General features: G+C 34.9%; 1 protein-coding gene across 2 annotated transcripts in view; it reads left to right on the forward strand.

The window, feature by feature from the left end:
- The first annotated feature begins 628 nt into the window (after positions 1-628).
- Positions 629-26,499, forward strand: part of LOC142348687 (uncharacterized) — a 40,688-nt gene continuing 14,817 nt past the window's right edge. Inside the window, exons 1-3 of one of the 2 annotated variants that reach the window (XM_075400134.1) lie at positions 629-1,280; positions 4,098-4,254; positions 12,461-12,619. In XM_075400134.1, coding sequence (XP_075256249.1) covers positions 1,242-1,280; positions 4,098-4,254; positions 12,461-12,619 — 355 coding nt within the window. In that variant the 5' untranslated portion in view covers positions 629-1,241. The remainder of the gene's footprint in view (positions 1,281-4,097; positions 4,255-12,460; positions 12,620-26,499) is intronic. The other variant, XM_075400132.1, reaches the window with a different exon arrangement.

Here is a 26,499-nt window from a genome sequence, read left to right on the forward strand (position 1 = left end):
ATGGCAGCATTCGTTGAAGAATTAATAAAGCCATGGCAGACAAGGAAAACAAAACATTTTTGTTATTTAGAATAGATTTTATTTTTTTAACAAATCATTTTGAACTAAAGAAATATTTTAAATTTGTCTTTCGAAATCGAATATCACAAGAATATATATATATATATATATATATATATATATATATATATATATATATATATATATATATATATATATATATATATATAAATTTTAAATTAAAAAGCAATTTTAAAATTTTGGTTTTTCAAAAAGAAATGTTGCAAGATTTCTTTCTTACTTCAGGGCCGTTCTCCAGTAGTAAACTAGTAAATGCGAATACTTCTTTCGAAAAATGATTGTAAACCTTATTTTCAAAAATACATGACTCATTTCAATTGTTTTTAATTTTTTCTCATTTGGTCTAGTTTTTTTCTTTTTTCTATTTCTGAGAAATATCGGACTGGTACTTTGCTTGTTCTGGCATATTTAGCTTGCTTTATAGCTTTTTACAGTGTGGTTTCTGTTGCTAGTATTTGAAAATAGTATTTGTTTTCCCCAAGCCGTTCATTTTGTTCACTTACAGTAACGTCACAAATTATTAGGTATTCCTGAAAGGAGGCCAAACCTGTATTCACGGTATTGATACGTTCTCTGCAACAGCTTGAATCATCGTTCTGTCGACATTGTTCTTGAATAGCTTTGAATCGTTCTGTCGACAGGTTTTGGCAATTTTGCTCATTCATTAAATTATGTAATATCATTTTTTTGCTAAAGGCTCAATTTCAAGTCTCTTCTTCACTCAATTTCAGTTGCCTCTTTCAATTTGCCGCAGCATCAATTTCAATAATTTTTAAATTGAGATGCAGAAACATATCTCGTCATAGTGAAAATCATTTCCAAAAACAAAATCAATTTGAAACTTGAACCTTTGATTATCGAAGAGCTGAGAAACTATTTATTTTCTAATATACTCAACATCAGATTCAATTGTAATATTTGCTTTCTACAAATCATGGGTCACCAATAAGCTTTAATAAAAAAATCTTTAATATCTTTAATATCAATTGTTGCTCTACTATTATACAGAGTGCAGGTGTTGAGGTGATATAAACACTCTCATAGTTTTATTTTTATGTTTTTGTTTTATTAAATGCACTAAAAGTTAAAAATTAGTTTGTTGTAAACATTTGAACCAGATTTTGCTTTAAATTATTTCAAATTATTTATTTTCCATCGAAATGGTTAAAAAAAGTTTTATTGTCGCTGTTCAAATTATCAGGAACAAATTTCTTTTTCCAATTTCAGAAGATATCTTTATTTCAAATATTTGAAACTGTAGTCAGTTTTTAATTTAGAATTAGTTCCAACATTTAGAAACATCAGAGTTATCAGGTTGTATTCGGGACATTTAGAAACGCTTATCCCAATTGAAGGCTTATGCTTTGAGAAACGTAATAAGAGCAAAAAAGGCAAGAGGCAATGTGGTAAAGTTTTTCTGAAAAGTAATTTTTTGACAGAAGCAGATTCTTGTTCAGACCGCACCTCTTTCTCTCTCTGTGGGTGAAGGGGGGTGGTTGATGGAACTAAATGTTCAGTTTGGTTTTTGCTCAGTCAGTTTCGGCCAATTGATGTATTCATTTGGGAGTGGTTTTGGTATTATAATTTTTTTAGAAAGCCACCCGTCCAGCATAGAATATCAATTCAATTTCGTTTTTTCCCCGAGAATTTTCCGAGGTTTAAATATTTGGGAAAATTCATATTATTCCGGTTGTATTTGTCTGAATTCCTGATCTGACTCCAATTTTCTTCAGTTTTGCAAAAATTGCAATCAAATGTGTAATTGGTTTTACATTTAAAGACTGAGGAGGGTTGTTAAATTTGTTGAAAAACTTTTGGTTAAAAATTTGGCAAACTTTTTGAAACTCGGTTTTTTCTTTCAATAAGCCGCTTTCTATATAACTGCAGAAAATTTGGACCCAATAATGACTGTCAAAATCTTCAAAGCTCTATTTCTACCACTGCTTCGTACAAAAGTGCTCTAGAATAAAAATTTGAGGAGCTTTTCTTGAAAACTGAATCAATATTTATGCAATTTATTGCATTTAACTATAATATTTTGTTGTGCCAAACTAAGTACAACAAGACATGGAACAATTGTGTGATTTTAATAAAATTGCTAGGAGTACAAGATTTTGCTTTCTCTGTGATTGTTACAATCAGAAATTGTTCAAATTGTATCAGGGCGTTGTATTTTCTTAAATTTTTCTGCACTGTTGGGATTTTTTATGCCAATTACAGATAATTCATATAAAAGTTCAAATTATGAGGCGATCAAATGAAGCGCAAATAATAGATAATACATTTTAAGAGAAGAGCTCAGGTTTTTTACCTCGGAAAAATTGTTGAGGAATTTGTTGACAATTTGTTCCGTAACCTGTTGAGGAATTCTTGAGTTTTAACTACATATGTGATTCTTTTGTAGTCCCATGACTTAAACTGATTATGCACAGGTCCAATTAACTGCCTAAAGAACTGCTTTTAATCTTAAACTTTTAGTTGATAACTAGTAGCTATGATGACTATTATTTGTTTTCATTTGAAGATAACAAACACAGAGTGGTGCGAGCAAATGCGAAATAAGCAAAAATTTTCATCACGGTGTTTTTGATTAAAAAATTGGATTGATCCTTTTTTTCCTCTGTTCATACTCTGAATTTAAAGTTCTATGGGATAATGACAATGCGATTTTTAAATTTGTGTTTTTGGCAATAACATCAGACTCGAAAAAAATTAAAAAAAACAGTTTTGGAAAGGTTTTAAAAAACTCTACTCTATTACAAAAATTTTCGTATACTTTTACAACAGTCGTTTGATTTTTTTGAACTGTTAGTTTTCTAATTCCCGATCTTTATTTTGTTTTCTCTTTGATGGCATACTCAAGATGTTTTAGGTTGGTACAGTCATTGGGTTTAATTTTCATTTGTCGGAACTGAAGATGAGCTCAAAACAATGTTTTTAGTTTCGTTAGTTTTGTAAGTTCTGTTGAGCTGTTGGATTAATGTAGATGACGTCAACATTGAACCAGTAATTATCATGCCACAGAAAATCATAACAAAGTTTCTTTCAGTGTTCCAATTTCTTGCGCATTACATCTCAACGATTCTGTAGATTTAATTAAAAATTTTTTGCAGTTGTTTTGAAGAATCATAAAAATATATGTTTGTTCAGCGCTTTGCTTATTAGTTCTCCTGACTTTTCAACGTATCAATTGTTGGAAACCAAAAACGTAATTAGCAAATTAACTAGCCATTATTACTAAAACCTCACATCTCCTCAATTTTTAAAAAGTATCAGTTAAAATTTGTCATAACAAATTTAATGCATTACCTATTTGGTTGGGTTTTGATATTTTTGGCTTCTAGTTTTTTTAAAGAAAAACTAAGAACAAGTTCAAATTTGTTGAATGATTGAATTTTTATCCGGAAAACTGAAAATTTTTTTGCAAAGGAAAATTACTTCTTACCTTGTACTATTTGTTTTGTTGAATCTCCAGAACCCAGGCTTTACGAATATTTTGTCGGCTCATAGTTTTCCGAATATTTTGTCGGCCCATTGGATGTCAAGCCTGGACTATCACTTAGTTGTGTTTTTCTGTGCTAATCTCAAAATACTACGTGAAGACTTCTCTTTAAATATTGAGTAGTTTACTTTCACTGTAGCACGATTATAATTTAAGGATGTTATTTTTTGGCCAGCAAATTCATTTAGCAAATTCTGATGTTTACATAATCACCGCTGTAAAAATTAAACTTCTTAATATTTTTTGCAAGCAGTCAGAACTAGATATTAACAAAACTGGAGAGATTTATTGGTAATAAGAAGAATATTGCTAAATAGAGAAAAACAATGTTAAACATTTGCCTCTCTTCAAAACTATCTGCAAATCCGGCAGTTTTCAACAAATAGGGTGGTGACAAGAAAAACGAAAACAATTGAAAAATTGGAGTACAGAATTATATGACAGAATTTCTCTGGATGAAATTGTAATCGGACATGAAAAAAAAATTGGAAAAAGAAACAATCATTCAAACCATAGTTGTACATTGAGCATTCTCGTGAGCATTCCCTGCCATTTAAACAACGGCTTTGAAATTCGTCACAGCAGTGACCAATATCACGTGCAAGTTATTGGAGGACTGTGGAAAATACAAATGCTGTGGGATGGTGAATTATTTGAAGAATATTCAGTTCGTAAGTAAAAAAAAATTTGAACCCGAGATTTAATTAACTGGTAAAATATTGCTGTCCTAAAGTAGTATTCTGGCAATTTCCTAGATTACTATATAAACACGTTGTGACAATTTGGTATTCATTCAGGTCTTTGAAAAGAGAAAATGCTAGTTAATAATAGCTTCAGAAAGTGTGAAAATTAGCAGGAAAGTCTAAAAATTTGTCCAGAAAGCGCAAAAATTGTCCAGAAAGCCCGTCAATCGTCACAAAATGGTTGGGAAATTGTCTAAAAAGTGCACAAAGCGTCAGAAAAGTCAACAGGAACTCTAAAAAAAGCTAACACCAAAGCTGTTGGTTTTGTCTACCAATTTTGTCATCAACTCAGTTCAAAAACGCCTTTATCATTTTGCAATGGGATCTTTTCTTTTTCTGCCCCCAGAATTACATAGTATATTACATAGTATATCGTTACGTAAAAGTATATCGTTTACATAGTATATCGTTACGTAGTATATCGTTACGTAACGATACATAGTATATCGTTACGTAAAAGTAAGGCATGTGCGTCTGGGTTACAAATAATATGCATCCATTGAGCTGGGAGAATATCCCTGCGAAAAGATCCACAAACGGAAAAGATCCTTGAAATGGCCGCAAGCGACCAAAAAACTGGAAAACCGGCTGATTTACTGATTGCGCACATAATTGTTCGTGCATAATCTGTCAAAACTTCATTCAGTTCGGATTTTGTGAAGTACCTATTCTGAGGAGGTGGGGGTGGGGTAACAATTTTTGAAGGATTTGTATTCGAAACTAATGACTTTTCTACTGCTACAATTTTTGTCTTTCTGGCCAATTGATTGCTTTGCAAAATAAGTTTCACTTTTTTTTATTTTACAAATGGAGCTATATTTTTTTCCACAAAACAGTGTTCAATTCAGTTCTCTTTGTTTATTTAATATAGATGTTCATGAATTGGACAAAAATATAAAACTCATTATGTTCTCAATCTAAACGCATCCTGAAAGTTTCAATTTAAGGAGTTCATGTTCGTTCCTTTCAAATCTACACTTCTTCTCCTCAACTATTATTCTCTCAAACAATCAAGAAAATCATGCCGCCTTTTCCATATTTACTAACAATTTTTATGACTGTATCGCTGTTCCTTTTATAGCAATCTGTTATTAAATAGACTACGTTAGTGTGAACCAGATCGAAAAAAGCTACAATATGATCGAAAATGAAAATTACTAAATTAATAAGTACAATAATTTTAAATACATGATGAGGTTGCACATTTAGGTTGTATGCAAGGTTGTGCAAATGGTTTCCACTTTGAAAAAAAGAACCAGGTACGTTTAAATCAGTCTCAAAGACCATAATCATTTGGTTTTTACTGGACGGTTACCAAAAAACTCCTTATAAATTCACTACTCTTTTCATTCCTATTCAAAATCGTTTGGTTATTTCTGTTGAGAGATCCATCCTATACATTCCTTTTACTTGGGTTGGGTGATTGATTCAGATACCAGCTGCTAATTGCGAAGCTCTATCATAGTACCATTAGCACGACAAACATGTAAAAATTTAAATTACACCTACTAGTTCCACCACAGACATTTCAGTTGACCCTATTTGCAAATTTATTTTCCTCAAGCTTGAAGGGATATCCGCCTTCAGCCTCGTTCGTTAACCTTTTTTTCAGTTTCGGCCACTCCCTCTACGAGGAAGGACACTCCAACCTCGTAAATTTTGTTCAACGCACCTTTTCACTAAAGTATTTTTTTCTAACTATCTTTCTGCACAACTCAGGTTGCTCCATTTCCAAGGCTCTCTGGTCATCACTCGTCTGAAGAACAGTAATGGAAAGACTACTAGGGACTACTTTCTTGCTCTTTTTCTTCTCTTCTTGGCTTGATAAGCCAGCCCATCGACGACTGATTTTGACCAGGAACCATTGTCTGAATGAACTCAGAACCAACGAACTGCTTCTATTCGTGATATCGTTACAACTGAGAATATCGGTAAGGGTTCTGCTCTTTCGTGTTCTCTGCAAAAATCTTCAGAGGCGTTTCCGTAGTTTTTCGGCAAAACAAGTTCCAAATCTCTTTCGATTGAAAACAGTTTACTGGGTGATTCCTTTCCTTGGCCTGCAAGTCTTCTTGGTCGAACTGATCTGTCACTCGGAATAGTTAGACTAAGCAAACGCTCGAATTCAAAGATCCTGCTATTGTGTGTAAACAACAACATTTCGTTCTCTTTTTGACTACTAACCTCCTTTTGTGAGATTTTGACGCTATCAACACGGCCGGAACACAACTTCGTAATTATCAAATCGGATTGGTAATTAAGGCTCCATATATAACGAAGGTTTCTCATGTTGTCACAAACCAATTTGAATTATCAATATTCAGGCACGGCTCCTGGATTCCTCCTTCCTGTTTTTATCCCTCTTTCAGCAAGTTTTTTCGCCAAAAAAACCATTTCAGAAACATCAATACCACGTTCATTTGGGCCAGCAACAAAGATGTCAGACATCACTAACTCATCATTATTTGATCAATCAAAAACCTGATTAATGTGAGTGAACCATTAGCCACCGCTACTTTTGCGTAGAAGTTTTTATTTTCCGTCATTTTGAAAGTTTGCGCCTACCAATGCCCTTTTGAGAAATGATTTGGTTCATCCCTTTTTTGAAATGTTTGCTGATTTTGTCTCATCCTGCTCTGCTATTTCTAGGTCTGGACACATATTGCAACTCTCACAATGACTGTTTGAATTATCATTGAAGTCAAAGCATGACAATTTGTCATTCCTTTTTGAAGTGCATCCTTGACCTTCGTCTGTAATACCAGTCTCTTCCTCAAGCACTGTCATCACTCTAAAAATAATCGTTTTTTGCAGACCAACGTTTAGCCGAAGAAACTTTTGCTGACTTTTCCGTCATAAACAATTTGACAAAATCAATCGTCTTCTTTAAAATTTCCTCAGCTATATTTTGAGTCACTTCTGCGACCAGTTTCTCAGTTTGTTCTCAATGAAACACTGATATTTCAATTTGGAAAAAAATCCATCGTAAAATCAATTGCTCATATTTCTCTCTACCCCATCAAGTATCCCGCAAAAGCTTCCTCATTAAATTGTGGATAGACGGACATTCTGTCGTCAAAGAGGTTTAACGCTTCTTGAAGAGTCCAAGCTCGATACTTCTGCTGGGTTTTATGAAATCCACTTGACAAATCTGTTGGCCAACTGCAAAACTTCTCTGACAAAATTTTTTTCACTTCTTCTTCTGTCGACGTAAAAATTTTGCAAACAATCATTTAATACTCACACTAGTTCTCTCAAACTTCTTATAGAGGAGAAAGGAAACGTTTTTTTAACCCGAGTCCAGCCCATGTTATCCCAAGCCCTGCTTTCTACTGAGGCCTCAATTCCTGCTGCAAACCCTCATAGCTCTTTTTCTTGTCTCTGTCTGAGTAGTCGTCTGAATCTGTCGGCTCGCAAATCTCCTCTAGTACGCTCTGTCAAAGTCTTCGTCCCGAGAATCAATGTTTTTCTTTGAAAAGTTTTCTCGCAAATGCTGCCTCTGTACTCTCCTCAATCAGGTCTTCAATTGTCTGCTTGAGTTTCTCGATTGTGTTCCTCAGACTGATCTATTGATACGTTCGCCAGCTTTGTGCACTTTTTGTCGGTATCTCATAAATCAGTTCACACTTGCGTTGTCTTCAAATATGGCTGAACAAAGCCATTTATTACAGGAGGACAAAGCCAATTTTTGCCAGCATCATCTATTGCCAGAATCATATAATTGAATAAAATCAACAATGCAAGATTACTTTTTATCAAAACTAGTTAGTGGCGCACTCTAAATCACTCCAATTCAATCAATCTATGCCCAGGTACCCAAAACTGATTCAATTCAGTTCCTTCAACAAACGCCTCTAATAAATTTTGCCTCCAGGTAGCATTGATACTTGTCAGAAACTCATCATCCTCTCAACCAACAGTTTTGATTAACTCAACAAACATTGAAGTCAAAGCATGACAATTTGTCATTCCTTTTTGAAGTGCATCCTTGACCTTCGTCTGTAATACCAGTATCTTCCTCAAGCACTGTCATCACTCTAAAAAAATCGTTTTTTGCAGACCAACGTTTAGCCGAAGAAACTTTTGCTGACTTTTCCGTCTTAAACTATTTGACAAAACCAGTCGTCTTCTTTAAAGTTTTCTCAGCTATATTTTGAGTCACTTCTGCGACCGGTTTCTCAGTTTGTTCTCAATGAAACACTGATATTTCGATTTGGAAAAAATAATCCACCGTAAAATCAATTGCTCATATTTCTCATTAACCTTCAAGTATCCCGCAAAAGCTTCCTCATAAAACTGTGGATAGTCGGACATTCTGTCGTCAAAGAGGTTTAACACTTCTTGAAGAGTCCAAGCTCAATACTTCTGGTGGGTTTTATGAAACCCACTTGACAAATCTAGTGGCCAACTGCACAACTTCTCTGACAAAATTTTTTTCACTTCTTCTTCTGTCCACGTAAAAATTTTGAGAACAACCAATTAATACTCACAATAGTTCTCTCAAATTTGTTATAGAGAAGAGGTGAAACCTTTTTTTTAACCCGAGTCTTGCCCATGTTATCCCGAGTTCTGCCTTCTACTGTGGCCTCAATTCCTGCTGCAAACCCTCATAGCTCTTTTTCTTGTCTCTGTCTGAGTAGTCGTCTGAATCTGTCGGCTCGCAAATCTCCTCTAGTACGCTCTGTCAAAGTCTTCGTCCCGAGAATCAATGTTTTTCTTTGAAAAGTTTCTCTTGCTCATATTCCCTCAGTACTCTCCTCAATCAGGTCTTCAATTGTCTGCTTGAGTTTCTCAATTGTGTTTCTCAGACTGATCTATTGATACGTTCGCCAGCTTTGTGCACTTTTTGTCGGTATCTCATAAATCAGTTCACACTTGCGTTGTCTTCAAATATGGCTGAACAAAGCCATTTATTACAAGAGGACACAGCCAATTTTTGCCAGCATCATCTATTGCCAGAACCATATAATTGAATAAAATCAACAATGCAAGATTACTTTTTATCAAAACTAGTTAGTGGCGCACTCTAAATCACTCCAATTCAATCAATCTATGCCCAGGTACTCAAAACTGATTCAATTCAGTTCATTCAACAAACGCCTCTAATAAGTTTTTCCTCCAGATAGCATTGATATTTGTGAGAAACTCATCATCCTCTCAACCAACAGTTTTGATTAACTCTGCAGTTTCACTCACTGAAACTACGAAACTATGCTCTTTCACCAAGAATTCACTAGATAACTTCAATTTCCTCTCACGTCAGAGCCAACTGTTCCACTTGACAGTTCATTCTCTCTCTCTCGCAAAAATAACTGAGGAGCCGCTGTTACTCAGCGCCGTAAACCAGTCTCTGAGCTTTTTTATGCTTAAGAGTACTCAGCCATATCAGATTTCATCAGCAACAACAAACGTATGGTATCTTATTAGAAACTTTTGACCTAACGTATTAATGCAATGCAGTTTGGGCAACGAGTTGGAACTGATCTTATGTAACTGGTTGCCCCTGAATGCACCGGAATTCCGTGATTTAATTGGTCAGTAAATTTAAGGTTTCAGATAAATTCATGTTCCATGTTCCTCAATCTCTATGCAAGCATATTAGTTTTCATCCTTTCCCCGGTGTTGGTAATAGGATGATTTACCTTGTTCGTGTCTTTTTTCACCTAAGGATGTAGCAGTCTTCGATTTTTAAACAATTCTCAACATCTCTCCTGATGACTAAAATAACAGGAAAAATCAGTAAAATTTTTAGTGTCCATACTTTTTCCCCATAGAATATTTGTCAAGATTTTATGTGAAAAACTCGAGTTATTGATTTTGATTTCATTACATATAGGCAATATTATTGACAGGCTATGTGGCCCTTGTAAAAGTTTGTGTTTCTCTCATTAAGCTACAAAACAAAATCAGTTATCAGATTTTTCAGAGTCCTGAAAAAACAATATAGGCATTTCTCGGCTAACAAAAAAATCTCAATGTTTTTCTGAATACATTTGCAATTGCTGAAGTAGTCATTAGTTAAAAATTGAGACCGATAGTCATTAGTTAAAAATAGGAGTTTGATTTTTTACGAATTTAGGGGTCAGGTGAAAATTGAGACTCTCATATTTTCAACAAAATGGTTTTTCTTTTAGGGAATTCCTCTGAGCTACCCTCTCATTCTTTTGTGCGTTTCAATTCAGTCTCAAGAGGACTTCTAACCAACGTTTTTTCCGGTCTCAAACATTGAACTTACTTTAGTAACGTACTATCTCCAAATTCGGCTAGGTAACTTTTAGCTTTTATTAAATATGCGCCATTTTGAAGCCACTTTCTTTTGAGAAACTTCGTTTTCTCTACTTTAGGATTACAAAGGCTCGAATAAGTTTAGTTTTTCCGAGCTCAAAGTCCAATTAGAAACTTTGACCTCTACAATTGTTACCTACTACACTTGATCCGACTGGCACAAAATGAATACAAGAATTCCAACAATTGTTCGCATCGTTTCCCAACATCACTGAACTGAAACATCACAAACCTGACTTAGTTTCTTTTTAATTTCAGTTCTTTTTGCTTGTTTTCTACATCATTCTTCTCTTCTACCAAAATTTTTTGGCACCCTAAGCGCTTGTTTGTTATATATAGAAGCCAAATATTCGCAAATACTACAACTTGGAAGCAGCAGGTTTTCTTGATCCAATAACCTTGTTCCAACACTGTACATAAAAAAAACAATTCGTTAACTCGTTTCAACGTTCAATTTGTTTTCTGTCAATGATTATTCAGGTATTACTAGATATTATTTCTTTTTGGTTGTTATAGTAAAAGCAAAATTAACTGCTTTGCGATACCAGAAAAAATTTAAAGTTTTCCTAATTGCGCACATAATTGTTCGGTGCACAATCTGCTAAAGTTTTATGCAAATCGGTCTTTGCGAAGTAGCACATTTGAAGGGGTGGTGGTGGGGTATTAATTTTTGAAGCATTTGTATTTGAAACAAATGACCTTTCCTCTGGCAATTTTTGTCTTTCTGACCAGTTGATTTCTTTGCAATGTAAATTTAGCGTTTGTAGACTTTACAAATGGAGCTAGATTTTACTCCATGATAAACTGCTCGAATCAGCTCACCCTTTTTTAGTATAGATGTTCACGATTCGTTCTAAAACTTATCAATTTAATTATGCTTTCAATCTCAATGTATGCTGAAAGTTTAAATCTGAAGAATTCATTATCGTTTACTTCAATTCCACAGTAAGTTTAAAGAACGGTCACAAATTTGTGCTATGTGGGTCTGGCTCGAGAATTGATCTACTCATTAAGGAATTTCTACCGAGAAAATTTTTGATTATGCGTGTTTTCTGTAAAAATTTGGTCGTTATGGTCGCTGTTGATATATCCAAGTAAACTATCATTTTGCGACGCCTTAAATGCAGCTCATAATATAAAAAAATTCTTTCAGATGTGATTGAGGATTCATGTTTATCGTTTCCACAGTTATTTTCTTCTTCAATATAAGATTGAGGAGTCATCCTATTTTTGTAACTTTAATTTGCCTTTGAAGTTTTTTTTGTGCTCTTTTGCAATAACATAGACGTGTACAGATAATTATCACCCGGGTTGAGAAAACGCGACAAAAGCGACTCAAGAAGCATCGTTTTTGTCGAACTTTGTTGATTTCGTCGTTTTTTTATGTAGTAAATGTCCATTACCGTCGTTTTTGTCGGTATTTGATGAAAGAAGTGTCTATTAGCGTAGTGTTTGTCGATATTGTTGGCTTTTGATGTAAGAGGTGTCGATTATCGTCGTTTTTTGTTGGCATTGTCAGTCTCAATTCGTTTTAAGCAGAGTAAAACTAATTGACTGGTGGTGCAGTGGAGAAGAAGATGTATATAGTAATTTAAGGGTTGAAGGTTCTTGGAGATTTTTAGAAGCGCAAAAACTGACAATTCTTACGTTTAAATACCAACGGAAACCGATCAAAACAACGAAAAAAAACCTAAGGGCTTTTATCGGTTTGGGCGAAGTAAAACCGACGAAAACCGACAATTCCTATGTTTGAATCCAACAAAATTCTCAACAAAGGCATTCGCTTTATGACTAATAATTTGATCAACCAGATTGCCAAAATCACTCAAAGTTACTATTTTCCTGTTTTCAGCTGTTCTCCCATATGGGAAAGCGGTGGCAGCTTCGAGGGTGACTTTTATCGTGGACAATGTGATCGCAATGCAGTGTCTATGTGTTCTACTCTTCACAGCGTTCAAGGGCGAGTCAAAATTTCAGAGCGTTCTCATTGTCACGGCAGCAATAATTCACGGTAAGTAAAAGAGAGCCCAGCTGGAAGCGGCATTCGCCGTCAAATTCAAGAGTTTTGTTGGCCGGTTGTCAGCGCCGTTTCAGCGCATCGTTTTGTAAGAAATGCGCTGAATGTGCTAAAATTATGTAAATGAGTTGAATTCGCTGAAATAAGCTGAAATGTGCTGATTTTTTTTACATTTTTAGCGCAAAAATCTTACATAATTTTACGCTGAAATGCGCTGAAACTTTGTAACCACATTTGAGAGGTCAAGTTTATAAAGTCGACCTAGGGGGGTATTTCTCTACCTTAAATACACGGTCGACCTCCTAGTAAGGGTCGACCTCAAGTCTTTTCATAAGTCGACCAACGGTCTTTTCATACCCAATATCGGTCCATCACGATCTTTTTATAAGTCGACCTCTCAACTGGAGAAGAATAATGCAATCAATTGTCAGGGCATTTTAAATAAAATTTATTTAGCGCATTTTTAAATTTAATTAAATGCTTTTTGACACCAACTCCTTCATTTCGAACCCGGGCCGAGGTGTCAACGCTAAAAAACGCAAAATTATGGAAGATTGGCGTTGAATGCGTTGAATTTATGTAAGATCTACGCTTGAGCGTAGATCTTACATAAATTCAACGCATTCAACGCCAATCTTACATAATTTTGCGTTGAATTTTGGCGTAGATCTTACATATTTAGCGTTGAATTTTAGCGTAGATCTTACATATTTAGCGTTGAATTTAGCGTAGATCTTACATAAATTCAACGCATTCAACGCCAATCTTACATAATTTTGCGTTGAATTTTGGCGTAGATCTTACATATTAAGCGTTGAATTTAGCGTAGATCTTACATAAATTCAACGCATTCAACGCCAATCTTACATATTTTGCGTTGAAATTCGACGTAGATCTTACATATTTAGCGTTGAATTTTAGCGTAGATCTTACATATTAAGCGTTGAATTTAGCGTAGATCTTACATAAATTCAACGCATTCAACGCCAATCTTACATATTTAGCGTTGAATTTTAGCGTAGATCTTACATATTAAGAGTTGAATTTAGCGTAGATCTTACATAAATTCAACGCATTCAACGCCAATCTTACATATTTTGCGTTGAAATTTGGCGTAGATCTTACATATTTAGCGTTGAATCTTAGCGTAGATCTTACATTTTTACCGTTGTATTTAGCGTAGATCTCCCATAAATTCAACGCTTTCAACACCAATCTTACATATTTTGCGTAGAATTTTGGCTTAGATCTTACAAATTTAAGGTTGATTTTTTTGAATTCCATTTCAGACAACTTTATGATTTCAAAAGTTTTTCAAGTTTTTTTTCAAAAAGTCAATTTTTTCACTGTTTCGACCCCGATACTTCACAGGTGAGAAAAGCGAAGTCAGCAAAAAAACCACTTTTTAGTGCTCTTTTATAGTTCAAAATCCATTTGAGACCATTTTACGATTTCAGAACTTTTCCAGGTTTTTTTTCGAGAAATCATTTTCACTGTTTCGACCCCTATGCTGCAAAGGTGAGAAACGTGAAATCAGAGAAAAATCATTTTTAGTGCTCTTTTATAGTGCAAAATCCAATTGAGAGTTCATTTTTAAAAAAGTTAATTTTTCAAAAAGTTAATTTTTTAACTGTTTCGACCCTATACTGCCTAGGTGAGAAAAATCACTTTTTAGTGCTCTTTTATAGTGCAAAATCCGTTTCAGACCGTTTTACGATTTCAAAACTTTTTCAAGTTTTTTTTTTCGAAAAATTAATTTTTTACTGTTTCGACCCCTATACTGCACAATTGAGAAAAATGAAGTCAGCAAAAAATAACCATTTGCTCTCCTACGGTGCAAAAACCATTTCAGACCATTTTGGGAATTCAAATATTTTCCAAAACTTAAAAAAAAATAAATTTGTCCCAGTATTTCTCACATGATAAATGCGTTGAATACGTTGAAATTATGTAAGATCTCGGCTAAATTCAACGAAAAATATGTAAGATCTAGGCTAAATTCAACGAAATATATGCAAGTTCTACGCTAAATTCAATGCAAAATATGTAAGGTCTACGCTAAAATCAACGCAAAATATGTAAGGGATACGCTAAATTCAACGCAAAATATGTAAGATCTACGCTTTATAAGGATTGCGGCTCTTAAGCAAACCAAGGTACGGTGGCGCAAAGGTAGAAGAGGCGACAAGTAAACAGGAGGTCAGTGGTTCGAGTCCCATACCCAGATTTCTACGCGTTGATTTTTTGTAAGATCAACGCTAAATTCAACGCTAAATATATAAGATCAGCGGCTACTGGCGTTGACAAGTTGGAAAATTCACCGCCATTTCTTACATAATTTTGCGCTAAATGCGTTGAATTTTTGTCTTTAAATTCAACGCATTCAACGCAAAATTATGTAAGAAAATTGTGGTGAATTTTCCGACTTGTCAACGCTAGCTGCCGCTGATCTTATATAATTTTGGCCAAATTCCTCGGCCCGGGAACCATTTAAATTGCTCCTACATCAACGATTAATTTTTACTAAAAATAAGCTGAAAAGCGATGAAATGCGATCAGAAGTATGCGCATTTCTGCGCAATTGTTCTGCGCAATTTTTCAGCGCATTTTTAAAATAATTTTTGCGCAATTCTTTCTAAACTGTGTATTAAAATGACATCAACTTAAAGGAAAAGAATTTAAGGAACCAATGGGCAGTGGATTGAGTGATGGCTATGGCACCGGAGAGCAGGGCTCACGTCTCAGTAAGCGCAATTTTTTGAAAAATCACTGGTTTTCAGCGTCTTTATGAATAATAAAAACTTGACTATCGGTCGTAAATGAGCATTTTTAATTCTTAGGACATCAAATCTGTTTTAAAAAACACCGCCGATGGGATACCAAATTGTAAAAATAACGATTTCAAGTCGTTGGAAAATCGCATAGCAAAAAAAGCTAATTCTAGTTATAAAAACCATTAACAAAAATTTTTCATGAAGAAAGATTGCATAAACTATTTACATTACTCGCTTCAACCTGTGACTTAAGTAGAAATTAGTGTTCAGTCGAAATGAAACTAGACTTTTCTCAGGTTTTACAACTGTTTTTTCCCTTTGGCTAATTTTTAAAAGCCGTACTAATAACAAAGACGGTATAATTTGCATCTTCTTGACATGGCGATTAGCTTAAAGGTTTTACCTGCATAAGTGCAGCATGAAAACCATTGTGTAGTAAACACACTAGTCAAAAAGTTACGTAATACATTAACAGTGCACCTCCCCCATGGACGGTGCCTTAAGTATTCAGTCATCAGACCTCTAGAGGAAAGAATTCCAAGGCAATAAGACTAGAGCATCCGTGCGAAAACCATCTGGGGTCTAGCTCTTTGAGGAGTCTAGTCCCGTGAGCCTCAATTCTCCTTAAAAGTATCCTCCATCCTTTGAGACATAGTTGGGCATGTGTTTTCTGGACCAAACTTGTGATGCCGTCACTCTTTAACTTTTTTTGGCTCTGTGATCACAATTGCAACACTACTTTGTGATGCTATTTCTGTGACTATCACTACATCTGTCTTGTCTGGACCTTACATAGTATTATTTACTAGAAGATTTTTGTTTCAGATACTAATTGAACTTAGGGATCACACACAGCTTTTTTTTGCAACCACACCTAAACTTTCGGTTAATACAGTTTAACAGTTGTCCCAAGCTCCCTCACATCTCAAATCTCAACAATACTATCCCTTCGTTCTTTGCCCAATATCAAGGGCTTCAGGCCGATTAGTGATAACAAGAGACTTTAATTTGAGTTTAGCCAAATCCCTACTAAATGATCAAATCTCATCTGCTACTCATGCTTTCAGTTTCGCTACTATCTCGATATCGAGTCAGTATACCAACGCTCACTGAACTCGGTTCCAACTGGTAGAAGGCGTCGAGACATGAATAAAAATATAACTTTTAAATACAAAGCCCGGACAAGAACCACTTTTGCAAGGTTTTTTCAATGACGCTATTCCTAGCTCTGATTCAACTCCTTCATCTCATGCTCTTGCCTGTGCTGATAAGTATCAGACTGGCAGCGATTCCGAGCGGAGTTTGTTTTGCGTCCGAGGTGGTTTGCTTAGTGCACTCTCCTCAGACTATCCACTTAGCTAACTACCGCCAACTGAGCTGGTATCAGTTACCCAGGGGAATCACTGGAGGTTGCGGATCACGTTTACACCCTGAGTTACTAACCCTCCTCTGTGGTAGCATTGCAGCGTCCAATGCAGCGTTCATTACATGAAATTACTTTATAGCAACGAACAAAATTTTGAGGTTCATGTACCAACCTATAATTCAAATTCATGCTCAGGTTCCAATCAAAAACTCTAGTTCAGGCTCAGCTACCAATGTATATTTCATGTTCAGGCGCAGATACCATTCGATGATTCAAGTTCAGGCTCGGTTGCCAATCTTTGATTCAAGCTCAGGTTCAGGGCCCAATCTATAATTCAAATCCTGTTCCAGGTACCAATCTTTTTTTCAAGATCATTCTCAGGTACCAATCCATATTAACTCAGCTACCAAACTTATTCCAAATGAAGTAATAAAAAATACGCTTTTCAGTTGTTTTAACTTAAAATAATGGTTTTTTGGATTTATTATAAAATTCTATAAACGTTTTGTGATTTTTGCTGATTTGCCTACATTTAAGTTTAGTTTTTTGGAGGCACCAACTATCAGCAAAATCAAAAACGACACATTGAAACTCAACAACTATTCAACTTAGTTTGTAACAATTTTGTCGAAATTAAGGCACCGTTGGTTTAATACCGGTGATACTGCATTTTTTACAATTCAAAGAATTTGAATTGCATTGTTGTGCTGTCTTTTTTTAAGATGTGTTCACACATTTTTTGGAGTCGACTTAAAGCTAACTTGGAGTGCTGTTTTACTGCATGAAAGGGTTTTGCTTTTCATCTTAGAACTAAATTCCTGGAAGAAAGGACTACGGCGTTGGAAACATTGTTGCCATACTGCACAATGCCAAGTTGTCAGGGAAGGATGTTCAACGATTGTATCCAGGCAGTGACTGGCGTCAGAGGAGTGCAGAAACATGACTATAGCGACAAGCTTTTTGTTTCTCCTCACCTTGACCCGGAGTCTCCAATAACAGCCCAGTGATGTCCTTTTTCCTGTCATAATCAACACTTCCGTTATTCTCTTTTTTGTTTTTTGTTTTGATGGTAGGTTGCTCTTCTCTTCCCTACTAACTTGACCTCAAGGAACCGACATTGTCCAGCTGGTGGAGTTGGATCGCGCTGTCGATCAGGAGTGGCAGAAAAGTCATCTCGTAGAGCCCTTACCTTCATTTGACATTTGAGCAGATTGGCAATTTCATGATTTCGGCTGATACCATAGCAGTGTAGAGCGTCCTAAATAGTTTGTTTGTTTAGTAGGTTTGTAAGATTTTGTTCTTTTGTCAAATGAATGATAACTCCCTTTCCTGGACACGATTTTTATTCTGCAGCTCAAGTAGCCTTCTTTGAGTTTTGCCTTCACAGAGTAGAATGCGTAAGGATCCGAACAACTCCCCTCTGCTTTTAAAACTAGCTTCTTTAATTGATGGTTTGCATAAATCTAATTACAATAGCTACAATGTTTTGAGTTAAGACAAAATTTTTTCAAAAGTAAGTAGTGTGAATGAAGGTCAAATTCATTAGTTGTGCTGTATCAAAATGATTTGCTCTGTTTGAGTGTTTAAACAAATTATATGCTAACTGAGGTTAATGATGACTGAAGCCTGAAGTTCTTCCCAAGTTTAGAAAAGTTCTGGAAGACTGAAGATCTTCTAATTTGCAAGCTTCAAGTTCATGTTTTTTAGGTTTAATCAAACTGGTAAACCCAGCCACAGTCGTCCATGTGGTCGCCAGTTTGTGTACGGGCTAATGTGGGTTCCTTTTAAGTTGTATTTCATGGTTAGATCTGATCCTGGTGAAAGGTGAGGTCTGCCAAATATTTGTAAAAAATGGCTTTCAAATGTCTCTCAATAGCCTTTGATGACTTAGAAATTTTTTTGGTTAGATCTGACTTGGGTGATTGGTGGGGCTGCCAGAAATTGTAAAAATGGTTTTCAAATGCCTTTTCAATAGCCTTAGATGACTAAGAACATGTATTTTTTGGTCAGATCTGACCCTGGTGAATGATGGGGTCTGCCAGCAAAATGGCTTTCAAATGTCTCTCAATCGCCCTATTTTGTATTGCTCCAACAACATAATAACATATGAACAACAGTTATCTTCAATGCAGTTGGTTTTAGAATTTGTTTTATCTTATTATGTACATGTAATATAGCGCAAAAACCTCGATAATGAAAAATTACCATAAAATACCATGATTTACTTGCTTGGAGGAAAACTGCTCAAAAAAGTGCTTGAGAACAACGTTCAGAGAAATCAGTTTTGAACTTTGTAATTTAGTTTTTTATTCGATAACCACCTTTTCCTCGGCTCACTGCTATTAGTTGATACTCATTTAATTCGGTAAAATGAAGCGTCACTAAGAAGGTGTGCTTCTAATTTTTTTTCTGCATTAAAAGATCGCTAAAATAAAAAATTAGGTCGAAAAGACATTTTGAGATACCAAAGATATTCGAAAACCTCTCTTAGGACCGTAGAGCGACAGTTCTTTTTGAAAATTTAAAGAAAACAAAAAAAATGACATCCAATTTTTTGGATTCTGGAAACTGACTTTTATTATCTGCCTGTAATTCATGGAATCCGAATTGAAGGAAATAACTATTTTCCCAAAAAAACTCAGCACTATCAAATGATGGAAAACAAAATAGTTCTAATAGCCCCTTATCCCTGAAACGGTTTTGATTTATCAAAGACTACCTTTTTGTGGAATTAGCGGTGTCTGCATGTTAAAATAGAAGAGTGGAATCTAAATTCAAAGAACGTTAGTATAGTTATCCTTGATGAGGTCAGTGACCTAAAATAGGATACGAGCTAGGTGGCGCATACCTGGAGCTTACTTTCCGTCTGGAGCATTCACGTTCAGTCTGTTTGATCTAGACCACAGAGAAAATTAATTTTAATTCTTTGTCTAATTCTAAATTCCCTCGTGCGAATGAGCTTTCGAGGAAAATTACGGATTTTTATACGAACTAGTTCTCAACTAATATTTAGTTGTTCCCTTGGAAATATTGAGTGTTCATCCCAGAAATTATTTAGCAAACGGGTCCTTTCCATTATAGCCCCCCGCAGCTCAGTGGTCAGATAACCTATAGCCCCCAATTATGGTAATTACAGTATAAGGGGGGGGGGGCTATAAAAGGGGGGGGGCTATAACGGGAAAGACAAAAGCAAACCCAACAATTTGTTTTTTATCGGCTTATTGCGTTTTAAATGGACGCCTTTTCATTTAAATCAAGTGAAGAAACTTCATACTGACTTTCTGGCCCAAATAAGCATAAATCTTAGTTTGGAAATTTTCCGTTTGTCCCCAGTTCAGTTGGTGCATATTAATTGAAACCTCCCAACGCACTATATCACTGCTTAAGGATTTACCAACTTGGGGTTATATAACGTTCTTGAGGGCCTAATTAATAAAGACGCCATATATATTAATAGCCGCCTCAGCTTCTCAGCCGGCTATTATAGCGCTCCATTTTTTTTACAATTCAAAGAGTTTTTCATGGTTTTTGAAGGCATGAAATTTTTCGCTCTTATTTTAAAGTAGAGTGAGAAAACGGTTTTTGAACAAAAATTCTCTTTCTCGCTAGTGGTTTTCTCTTCACAAGGGACAGTTTCACTTTGATTTTTACTGTTTTTTTATTCTTCGGATTGGATTTTTTCTAAAGGGTTCTTCCAATCCACTCATAGTTCATTCTAGACCTAGTTTTTCGTTTGAACTGAATTTTCATTTCTGGCTAGTGGTTTTTTGTTGACAGGCGGCATTTTTGACAATGATTTTCTGTTTTTTTTATTTTCTTATCTGATTTCTTTTAATTGGTTTTCCCAGCTAACTAATAGTCCGCTCTAGGTCTAGTTTTTTAATTACTCAATGAAAACTGTTTGAGTTGTACGTCAGGACTTGTCCTGCTATGTGCTTTTTACAATTCAAAGAAATTGATTTGTATTGGGGCGCCGTTTTTTTAAGATCTGTTAAAACAATTTCATGATTTTTGAAGTCAAATTGGAGTGATGATTTTGGTCTCGCCAAAACAGGAATTGGAGTAAAAAAGCAAATGGTTTTGCGGCGTGAATTTTTTCGCTCTAATTCTAAAGTAGAGTGAGAAAAAGGTGTACGAACAAAAATTCGGTTTCTCGCAAGTTGTTTTTTGTTCACATGCGGCAATTTCACTTAAATTTTTACTGTTTTTTCAATTTTTTGGATCAGATTTTTTTCTAAATGGTTTTCCCATTCTATTCATAGTTCATTCTGGGCGTAGTTTTTTTTGTTTCAACCAAATTTCCATTCCTCGCTATTGGTTTTTTGTCCACATGCTGCATTTTGACATTAATTCTCTGTTTTTTTTCTTATTTTTTTAACTGATTTTTTAAGAAATGGTTTTCCCAATTTACTCATAGTTAGTTCTAGATCTGGTTTTCTGCTTAGTCAATGAAAATTCTTTGAAATAAACTTCAGGACTTGTCCTGCTATGTTTTTTTCGTCGAATAAAAATATTCGCTTTACCTTAGTTCACAGCTTGTTCAGAGCTTTTTGCGTGAAATATTTTTGACTTCTCTAGGCTAGTTTCACTCTTCTCTCATTCTGCTAAAAGTGTTTTTAGATAGCAGTGCAGTATTACAACCACTAAATTAAGAGCGGACAATTAATCCGGCATATCCACCGCATACTTTAACGCATTAACTACCACTACTTTTAACACCCGCCAAACAAATTAACGCGCGCTTAGGCTAACAATATATTAACATCTGAGCCTTTAATTTCTAATTACTAACGAGCCTCAACTTTAGGCCTGGATTATCCAGGATCAAATTCAAACTAAATCTTGAACTAAATTTAAGTAGGGGCCGATAATACTGCTCAATTTCCCTGCTTTTTGAGTGACATTTGCAACTCAGTGAAATTGCTAAGACCGACGCAGGTGGATCAGGGGAAAAACTATAGTTTCTCCACAAAAACCGCCCACTAATCTGGCAGAACTGAAGACATCAGTCGCCTACGCAAGGATGAAACAGGCTCAAAGGCTTCCGCTTTTTAAAGATTTTTTAAAAGAAAAAACAATAATAATTTCATGAGATGAGCAGAGTTAATTCTCTCAATTTCTCGGCCAATAGGAAAATTATGAAACCGTTTCACTATGGACGTGAACGTGGTTTTCTGCCCCCTATCGGCACAATGCTTCATCGAAAATATTGAGGAAAAGACCAACACAAAAGAAGGTTGATAACGATCGTCACCCAGCTCATCCCGATTATACTATATTGCAACTGGTGATTAGTAAGCTGTACTTTTATATTATTCTTCTGTTATTTAACTCTTTCAGCCCCCAACCTAAAAGTGAGACCTATAGCACTCGAAAGGTCTTAGGCATATATTCTTGCCATCGATTTGTCTTTTATCAGACTAGACTACCCTGCATAAAACGGACTGCTTATATCGCGTTCTAGCAAGATTCTCCTTCCACTCAGCCTAGTTTGATAACTGGTGCGACCAGAGGAAAGAATCACTCCTGAATTTTTGTTTTTCGTTTTTGAATGCGATCGAAATAATCAAAATTAATTTTGCCTGATAGCAAATTTTCACCGCGGAATAATAACAACAGATACAAATTTGCCCAAAATGCCCAAAATGAACGCAATTTAAACAAATTTTTTACAGGCAGTTGATTTCTTTCTTCTTTAAAAGCGGTTTCAGCCGGGTAGGGATAAGTTGGGTTAGATTTTAACTAATTTACATTTATTTAATGATACCTTGAAGTGACGGATTAAACTTTTCATTGTTATTAACATAATTTAGCACCAAAATTCCAAAAAATTAACGTATCTCGTCCAAATTTTTATACAAATTAACAAAATTAAACACACCTATAGAGTTTTAAAGCACGTATTACAAATTTTCACTAAAATTGGGCGTAGAGTAACCTTAGTTTACGTCACATTGACACAATAATAGAGTTATTTGGACAAAATTTGACCATGTTAGCACTAAAATAACAACAAATATCGGGCCAGTGATAGAAATCTACACAAATTTAGCCGAAATTTTGCCCAAATTTTAAAAAAAACAGAATATTTGCAAGGTAGCATTTTGGGATTGTAGTCAATATATTAACAAATTTATGTTGGGAATTGCAGTTTTTGTACGAATTTTTCAAATTTTCTCAGATTTTGCATAGAAAAGTACACAAATTGTCACAAATTTGACCTCAAAACTTAGTACAAAAGGGGAATATTAACAAGAAGTTCGACAAAATAGCCAAAATAACGCCAGAATAGTCAAATTTAATGGGAATTTCAACAGTTAATAGAATTAAACGCCAATTGACGATATTTTGGCCCAAGATTAAGCAAAAATTTCGACTAAATAAACACAACTATTCATGTTCTATAATTTTCAATGTACTAAAATCTATGTTATAAAAGTTTTACACAACTTTATAAAACTTTGCAGAAAAATTGATAACAAAAACACTATAAAAATTAGATTAACCGTTTTTTCATGAAATATTACAGAAGGAAGTGGGTCATTTAAACATTAAAATTTAAGAAAACAATAATATTGGTAACGTTTACTCTAATTTAACTAGTCCTGAGAAAACATACTTAGCCATCTCCTTCCAATTTCCTAACGATACTAAACAGCGTATTTACTTAACGTTTAAACAGTCAAATTCTAATTTCAATGGACTTTTGTATGCTTTAGAAAACCAAAACACATTAATAGAAATACCTAACTCTGTAAACGTGTGTGAATAACCAAAAGAAATTACTACCTTTTTCATTGAAAAATCTCACATTTCTACAGCCAAAATTTTACGACATACATTTTGATCAACCTGAAGACTTACTGGACCAACCCGAAGACTAAACAAACTTGCTACAATTAATAATAAAGAAAGAGAAAGTGACAGAATTAAAGTTTATTAGAAAACAAGGTTATTTGCATTATTGTATTGAGATTGAACACTCGGACACTACATATCCTTGGTTATTGAACTACACTGTTGAACAAACCGATAGCTTTTCTTGGGTAGAATTTTTTAGCACAGATAAAGGAAAACATTTCGAATTTGTAATACAATCATTAAACGGCGCAAAACAAATTGAGTTTTTGGCAAATCGCAAACAATTTCACTTTCAATTTACTTTTTATATTTAATCATAGAAACCTTCATATTTAGATATTAACTTTTCTACGCACTTCTATACAAACAATTAAGTACTTAGTGTAGCAAAACTATATAAAATAAAAATAAGAATGGCAAACGTTGTAGCCTACCCGGACATAGCATTAGAAAAATTTACGGGACTCGATCCGTCAGAGGACGCCCAAGAAATCTTTAATTTAACACAAAGAAAAAAACAATTTTCACTTGGCACAAGAGATCCAGCAGACGAGGGCCTCCAGGAAACTTACGATGCTCGGCATAGAGCTCTTTTTGGTTCAGTTTTACGCGGACCAGCTGTATAATGGTTCGATTCACTAAACCCTGGGTTAAATTGGAAAGGAACCCGTGACCGGTTCATCAACAGATTTACAGATGCCAAGGATAAATATAGAAAAAAAAATAGAAGTTGAACACATTAAACGACAACCAGACGAACTATTCCCAAGTTTCATACTTAGACTAACAAAAAATAGCAGAAAAAGGATGGCGCGAACCAGAATTCAGTAACAATTATCGTACAATTAGGTGCATGGAAACTTTTGTGAGAGGTCTAACCCCTCCATCACTCAAACAAAAAGCCCATCAGCTACTGATAGAAAACCTTGCGACAACCTGGCAAAATTTACAAAATCAAATTTTGAATAAAGATATCAGCTATTAGTTGAAAAGTGAATTCACCGGTACTTCATCCAAAAGCCTAAATAACAAGTTAAAAAATCAAGAAATCAGACATGAACTTAAAGAACTCAGCAGCCTTCTTAAAGATCACAAAGTAAAAACCACATACAACAATAAAAACCAGACAGAGAATCCCAGGTTCAAACAAAACCAAACTAGGCTTTGCAAATTTTGTAAACGTTCCGGAAACACCATTGCGTGTTGTTTTTAAAGTATAAAAATTTTAAAAACGAAAATCGTTCACCACCTCAATATAGGGACAGACTTACTGATAATTATAGGAGAAATCGAAGTCAATCACCTGATCAAAATCGACAACAACCATATAGAGAAAACAGAAATCGAATTTTCCAGCACTCTGACAATACTTATCCTAATAAAAATCAATCATCCGGAAACTATCAAATTAATTAACCCACGCGTAGTACGCATCAGTATCCACACCCAGCGAGCCAGTTTAATTAATCCAGAGTCTATCATAATCCGAGTCGGTTGCAAGATAGACCAAATAATGATAGGTACAATAGCAATTACCAAACTAACAGGCCCCGTAGTCATGAAAGGCAAAAAAATAATGAACAACACTACGATGGATCACGGGACAGAGACCGAAATCGTGATAGCCGCGATAGAACCCCGAACCGCTCAAGCGAACGAAATTTTTTTAGAGACAGTAGCCGCGGACAAAGTCCTCGAGTACACTTTGTAAGCAGGACGCAAGGTGGATACTACAAAATATAGTTGACGAAAATAACAACGAAATAATTTTAAGCTAACTAAATCTCCTTAAGTGAGTACTGCTAATACAGACACAAAAGCAACTTATTTGCATATTTATCTTAATTTATATCAATCCGTCGGAGACACAAATAAAAATAACGGATTCGAAACACAACACTTGTTGGACACTGAATCATCAAGCTCAATTATAAATTACCGAATTACTTATCCCGAACTTTGTAAAACACAAAATCTTGAACTTGAAAAATCTAAAAATAATACCCTTGCAGTAAATGGTGAGAAACTAAAGTTATTAGGTCAAACAACTTTTAAAACTTTTTTCGATATTGCAGGCAGCTACCAAGTAAACGTTACCACTTGGGTATGAACAAAAGATAGATGTAAATCCAATTTACTGGGAGTGGATTTCATTGAGAACAGCGTTCGTTGAATTGATATTTCTTCACATAAAATTGATCTTACAAATTTTTGCGGAGTTTCAATTATACTCGATACCCAAAAAAAGCTATCCGTATGTTAGTTCGTAAAAGCTATCCGTTCTTGAGAAACCATTACCATTAGCACTGAAATCAACGTGAGTTATATCCATAAGATCCCCAAACGAAATCTTTCAAAAAAAAACCTTTTTAATAGGAGACGAACTTCAGAACAAAGGTATATACACTTTCAATGTTCAGTGTTTCAGAAAAGAAAAGGAACTTCCAATCATGCTAAATAAACCACAAAACTTTAAGGTTACTGATGATAAGGGTCCAATTGGTCACACTATAGGAGACATCGAACTAAAACACGAACCCGAATTTTCGGTCGTTGATAGCATAGCTTTCGTAAATCATTTAATGAATAGTGATACAAACTGGGATAAGATCTTTCATGTAAAGAAAACAAAGTTCACAGGTGACATCAAAACTCGATCGCACTGAAATAACAAAAAGTAAAGAAAAACTAAAGAAAACTGAAAAACGAAAACGTCAGCAGGATTTTACTCATCAGTACGAACTAGAAACAGATTTCAGCAACAATCTAAAGGCTCTCAAACCACAATTCGTAAAAACTGACGAAAGTTTACGTCCAATAGATTTACCAAAAGATCAATTTAAAGGATTTAGTAAAGACGATCAAAAACTTCT

This window comes from Convolutriloba macropyga, chromosome 10, assembly GCF_964194025.1.
Source record: "Convolutriloba macropyga chromosome 10, txConMacr16.3, whole genome shotgun sequence".
Classification (NCBI taxonomy): Eukaryota; Metazoa; Xenacoelomorpha; order Acoela; family Convolutidae; genus Convolutriloba; species Convolutriloba macropyga.